The 6,694-nt window shown below is 45.3% G+C and overlaps 1 protein-coding gene across 1 annotated transcript in view; it reads left to right on the top strand.

Moving 5' to 3' along the window:
• sash1a (SAM and SH3 domain containing 1a) overlaps nt 1–6,694 on the top strand; it is a gene marked incomplete at its 5' end in the record, with an annotated part of 84,281 nt that overhangs the window by 66,772 nt on the left and 10,815 nt on the right. Inside the window, 3 exon segments of the mRNA XM_014011572.1 lie at nt 780–989; nt 4,737–4,887; nt 5,770–5,898. Of these exon segments, the coding sequence (XP_013867026.1) occupies nt 780–989; nt 4,737–4,887; nt 5,770–5,898 (490 nt within the window).

The raw sequence follows: 6,694 nt of genomic DNA, 5'->3' as shown, positions 1-6,694 counted from the left end.
ACACACACACACACATACACACACTGATGGTGGTAAGCTACATTGTAGCCACAGCTGCCCCAGGGCACTGTAGCTGCGTTTCCATTGACCATGAAAATGCGCAAATTAGAATTTCGAAAATAAATTTGCTCAATGGAAACACGTCAATTTCGAAAAAAATATTGTTTTTCGACAAAATGTTTTTTTTGCTAGGTATCGAAATTGGTGTATTTCGCAAAACTGCAATGGAAACACTTTTCGCATCAAGGGAGCCACATGATCAACAACCGGCTGTTTCTACTGGCGAAAAAGACGATGAAGAAGATAACAAGAAGTAGAAATAGTGGTAAAATCATGGACGTAGTATAAAATAGTAAACTCACCAACTACACTTTCCCAAAAACACAGCATATGTAGCCGCTCCCAAGTAGGGACTTGTTGCTGGAAAGCCTCGATAAAAGACGTCGACGTCTCCTCTGATGATGAGCGCTAGTGTCGTGGTAGCAACATGCTATGTGTTTACATTCATTGCCGCCATGTTTGTAATGACTTATCGCGAGAACAAACGTATTCACGCGTGACTTTAATAGCATTTCTTACTAAATGGAAACACCGCAGTTGCGAAACTGTTTTTCGACATTAACAGAATATGGACAAAGTTTTGTGCACATTTGCAATGGAAACGCAGCTACTGTTGATTCAAATTTGAACCGAGTCTAACTTTAACAATACGGCACCATTACCTTAAATGGCAWTTGAACTTTAACAAGTAACACTGTTCATCTTTTCCATTACTCCAGCGAGGTGACGTGATCGACATCATCAGTAAGCCCCCCATGGGCACATGGATGGGCCTGCTCAACAACAAAGTGGGCACTTTCAAGTTCATCTATGTGGATGTTCTGAGTGAGGAAGAGGAGAAGCCCAAGAGGCCCGTGAGGAGGAGGAGGAAGGGCCGACCGCCCAAACCCACATCAGTAGAGGAGCTTCTGGAGCGCATAAACCTCAAGGTGAGGAACCAGGTGCAGCGGATTAAACGCATCATTACCCAGTATTTAATACCTTTGATATAAACTTTCAGACCCATCCAAGTATTAGACGGGTTCATCAATCAGTTTTTTTGCTCGGTTAATGAAAGAGAAACATCCAAACTCTCAAATTCACACAGAGACAAACATAGTGTTCCCAATTACAGGCTTGCACGGCTTTCTATGTTTGCTTTGACACTAACGCACAAACGTTAACACCCCCATTGTGACAAGCCTACCCCTGCWAAGCAGCTCGGGGCTTTTCATCAAAACCTACACGACTCTGAGCTGTCACCTCCTCCCCCTCAGGCAGCCGGCAGCCTGCTTTCCTTCATATAGAAATAGACACGTCCTGTGGGTTGTCTGTGTTTTAATCTCCGGCCAACTCTTTGGTCGAGTCACAGATTAATCCTTGCTGCTGCTGCGGAGCTGTGAATCTGCTTGTTACAAGTGCATCGGAAGGGGGAGAGTTTTGTACTAAAGAAGTTAGACTAAACACGCGGTAAATTAAAACATCTTTGCGGGTTTCTGTACAAACTTTTAAACAGAAGTTGTTCGAAGAGGCATCTACAACAGGTCCATAACCTTCCCAACAGCCAATCTTTTCGCAGAAACCAGGTCACAGAAAAACCTTTGCTTTGGCTGGATTTGAATATCCTTGGGCCTATCCGCCCCATCCATCCATCCATCCATCCATTCATCCATCCATTTTCTTCCGCCTATCCGGGGTCGGGTCGCGGGGGCAGCAGCTTCAGAAGGGAGGCCCAGACCTCCCTHTCCCCAGCCACTTCTTCCAGCTCCTCCGGGGGAACTCCAAGGYGTTCCYAGGCCAGCCGAGAGACATAGTCCCTCCAGCGTGTCCTGGGTCTTCCTCGGGGCCTCCTCCCGGTGGGACGTGCCCGGAAYACCTCACCAGGGAGGCGTCCAGGAGGCATCCTTACCAGATGCCCGAGCCACCTCAACTGGCTCCTCTCGACGTGGAGGAGCAGCGGCTCTACTCTGAGTCCCTCCCGGATGACCGAGCTTCTCACCCTATCTCTAAGGGAGAGCCCAGACACCCTGCGGAGGAAACCCATTTCGGCCGCTTGTATCCGGGACCTCGTTCTTTTGGTCATGACCCAAAGCTCATGACCATAGATGAGGGTAGGGACGTAGATCGACCGGTAAATCGAGAGCTTCGCTTTCTGACTCAGCTCTCTCTTCACCACGATGGACCGGTACAGCGCCCGCTTTACAGCAGACGCTGCTCCAATCCGCCTGTCGATCTCCYGCTCCSTTCTTCCCCCATTCGTGAACAAGATCCCCAGATACTTAAACTCCTCCACTTGAGGCAAGACGACCCCCCCTGACCCGGAGAAGGCACTCTACCCTTTTCCGGCTCAAGACCATGGCCTCGGATTTGGAGGCACTGAGCCTCATCCCGGCCGCTTCGCACTCGACCGCGAACCGCTCCAGCGAGAGCTGCAGATCACGTTCCGATGAAGCCAACAGGACCACATCATCCGCAAAAAGCAGAGATGCGATCCTAAGGCCACCAAAACGGATCCCCTCAACACCTCGGCTGCDCCTWGAAATTCTGTCCATGAAAGTAATGAACAGAATCGGTGACAAAGGGCAGCCTTGGCGGAGTCCAACTCTCACCGGAAACGAGCTCGACTTACTATCCACCCCAACCTCTTTATTTCCAGTTTTTCTTMCAAAAAAGCACTCAGAAAACAGGTGAGAAATTAAATAATCCACCTCGTTTGTTAATCCTGTTCGCTATCGTAATCAGTCTACGTCAAACCACACCCACATCTACTCACGCTCACGGCGCGTTATTTTACGTCCACTCTCATTGGCTAAAGCTGACCCTGGGCTGAACAAAATTAGCCCCAATGAGCAGCAAACCAAGGGGGCGGGACAAGACATCTTTCAATCACTCTGTACCACGAAAGGCATTACAAGAACAGGGCTTTGAAGGCTTAGCCCTTTGGAAATATTCTGGGATTTCCTCCAAACTCTTTGGCGTCCGCTTTGTCGTAAATTCCACAAAATGTGATATAATATTTTTTTATTTGTGTTTATTAACTTTTATTGTAAACACCAGGGAGGGCTTAGTCCTATTAGCCCACTTATATCAGGTCTATTTAAAGTGAAACTGTAATGCTTTGGTCTGAATTTCTCCTTACTGTAACTCCACAAGCCCCTCTTTTACAGGTGTGACTCATTTCAACTCGTTTTGAGGCTGTCTCTTTAAATCCAAATGAGGCYCTTTAGACCCCGCCTCCCTCCAGCTTCCAGAMYGGTCCATTGTAGTTTGCTAGAGGGGCTTTACGACTATATRGCAGCACAGAAACTTTTTTTCGTGACAAATTAATTAAAAGATGTTAACGAGAGAAGACCACCAAACTGCGTTTGGTAAGTCTAGACCTTATTTGGCAGGTTTATTGTAAATACTGTAACCTAATAGTTCAGAAAACGTCACAGGCGGCACGACGGCTCAGTGGTTAGCACAGACGCCTCACAGCAAGAAGGTCCTGGGTTCGATCCCCGGTTCGGACCTGGGGTCTTTCTGTGCGGAGTTACCCCACAACACAAAAACATGTACAATAGGTTGCCTTCAGGCCTCCCTTGAAAAAGAGATCTGAGATGTCAATGGGATTTGCCTGGTAAAATAACGGTTAATAAAAATAAATGAATAAATAAATAAATAAATAAATAATAGAGAAAACTGAACAGGTTGAAAAATATGACTCGAGCAGAATATAAAGAAATCTACACAGCATTGGGAGAAACTATATTCAAATTTTCTGCACTCCTACAGACTCCAAGTCCACAACTAAATATATTTAATGGCTTAAAAGGTGAATTTTGTGTCATGCATCGCCTTTCAAATATCTCAACTATTGTTTTGAACTTTCTCACGTAAACCACATAAGTAAAAAGTGTGCTGCAAGAGATAAGGTGACTATTTATTTTATGACAAACTAATCTATAGCTTTAAAGGCAGATTTATCACTCAGGATAAAGTAGATGCTATCTTCAGGAAGTTTTTGGCTGCCTCGTTTATGTTTTTATCGCCCTGTATTAAAATTTATCAGGCCGCGCTGTCCTTATTTCTGACAGCTATCATTTCTCAGTAAAGATGCCGTCTCTCTACTTTCAGAAACTGATGCCTATGAGCTACATAGATAAAACTTTAACTACAGCTGACATATTACAGGCGAAGGAAGTTTGTTTTGTTTTAAAGCCCGAATGTGTGACAGTGCCTGACCGTGAAGTATAAATCTCCTCTGTAACCTTTTTGTTCTTGCTAAATGCAGCAGATTTTCWGAGTGAGACGACCTCGCTGCCTGGTGGTCCTTTTGTTTAGTCCAGCCTCATCCAGCAGAAATAGCACAAAGACACACAGCTCACTTATAATTGAAGGTCTTGTTGAGTGTTTTGGGGTTGAACAGAAATGGAAGCAGTTTGACTTTGCTCTCACAAACAGGGTGTATAAACTTTTATTTTCCGTGTCATCTCAGATATCACAGAAGCCTGGGTGTGTGTTTGGCTGCACCGCTTTGTCGTCTGTGGTTGATGGTTACTTTGATGCGATTCTGTCAACCCCTTGGTTTCTTCTCGCGTTAATTTTTTKGTTTTTCATTCAGGATTTTAATGCTAATTCTTTCCCCGTGTATAGTGTGACAGTAGTTTAACGGAACTAACTTGAAACTAAAAAAGGGGGGTCTTTCTGTAACACAGGAGCACATGCCCACTTTCTTGTTCAACGGCTAYGAGGACTTGGACACGTTCAAGCTGCTGGAAGAGGAAGACCTCGACGAGTTGAACATTAAAGACCCTCAACACCGAGCAGTGCTGCTCACCGCTGTAGAGCTGCTGCAGGAGTACGACAGTAAGTAGGCTGAGAAGCACTTCCTGCGTTTTCAAAAAAAGCTGTGAGAAATCAGCAGGTGGTGAACCTTAGGGTGTGTGGACAGAAACAGAAAATTAAAAAAAATGGAAAAAAAAAACAGAAAATACCAAAAAGAAAAAAATTGTATAGGTCTTCTGGACGGGTTCTTCTTTAATGAAACGTTTCGTCTCTCCTCCAAGAGACTTCTTCAGTCTGAGAGTTTCAGGCAAAATTCAGGCTTTTAAGCCCTGCCTCCATGTGACTGATATTCACATCACATGGCTATCGTTGACACCTAATTAACACCTATTGTTAACAGGGGGTGGAGTGATACTGGCAATAGCAGCACTGTAGGAGGGGGACAACTGAAAACGGAGGCCTCCACCTCTGTTTAATGATGGACGGTCTTTCTTCACAAAAATGGCTTCTTTTACTCCTCTCTCAAACCAACGTTCCTCTCACAACAAAGCAACCACTGTTCAAAAGAATGTCCCAACACAGACGAGCTACATYTAATGGCCAGAACTCTGCAGTTTTCACTCATTTACAGGCCAGCGGTCACTCTTTCAGAGATGAGGATGTTCTCATTCTTGATAGAGAGGAACGCTGGTTTGAGAGAGGAGTAAAAGAAGCCATTTTTGTGAAGAAAGACCGTCCATCATTAAACAGAGGTGGTAATCTAATCTAAATGTCTCTTGTAGTTGTATTTTATATTTAATCTTAACATAATTACAATCTAGTAAGCAGGACAGCTGCTGGTGGGCCAAATCAAATGGCTCGAGGGGCCAGTTTTGGCCCGTGGGCCCCACCTTGGGCACCTCTGATTTAGACTAATGAGTAAAATGTTGGTGGATTTAGTTGTCTGTGTGTCCCTGCTAACAGGCAGCAGTGATCCGGAGCGCACCGGTCTGTCGGGATCCCAAGAGAAGCTGCTGCGCGACGGTCGGGGTCTGGTGGGCGACTCGCCGAGGGACTCTGGGTGCTACGAGAGCAACGAAAATTTGGAAAATGGTAACGATCGCTTTACTTCACATCATCACACCCACAAAAAAAACAAACAACTGGAACGACTTGATCTGTAGCTTAGTCCTTGAGTCACTCCTTCATCTCTTATGCTTGCTTTTGCCCGCTCTGCTCCTTAGACTCTACAACTCTTTGCCTAATCTTCCCCCCACAAGCTGCTTTAGAGGAACCCCCCCCCCCCCCCCCTTTAACTGCTTTCACTCCACTTTTCTTCACTACTCTTTCCGTCCTTTAGGCATTCTGTGCCCTCAGTGCCAAAGTCCACTTGTAGCTGAGCGGGAGCCAGGCTCCAGACTGCTAAGGCACCACTCAGTGTTGGGAGCACAGAGGGAGAGACTTGCCCCGGTGCGCAGAACTGTTCTGACAAGTACAAACTCACTGCCCAGTTGCGGACACGGGTTCCCCGCTGGCCCACCTGTGGCTTCCAGGTCCACAGATGAAAGCCAGGAAGATGAATGTGAGCTYATAGAATATTTCTGTTGAGGCTTTTCAGGATATGACATCAAGAAAGAAACATTTAGAGGATGTTATATGATGTCAGCGAGCGCCTGTGTTTTCTTGCAGTGGTGATTCTCTAGGCTTAGAAAAGCMAATGTACAAGTCAGGGAACATAAGTTTATCTCTTCAACGTGTCACTTTTTATGGGGCACCAAATGTAGAAAAAAAATGTTTCAAAAAATGTCACTAACATGTTTGTATTATTTAGCTCACATTCTGAGTGTAAAATCCTAGTTAAAGAGTTTCCATTAACATTTTATTGTTATCTAGCTCACTGTTTTTGCAT

This window comes from Austrofundulus limnaeus, unplaced genomic scaffold (genome assembly GCF_001266775.1).
Source record: "Austrofundulus limnaeus strain Quisiro unplaced genomic scaffold, Austrofundulus_limnaeus-1.0 Scaffold82, whole genome shotgun sequence".
Taxonomy (NCBI): Eukaryota; Metazoa; Chordata; class Actinopteri; order Cyprinodontiformes; family Rivulidae; genus Austrofundulus; species Austrofundulus limnaeus.
This window is presented reverse-complemented; position numbering and strand designations above follow the sequence as displayed.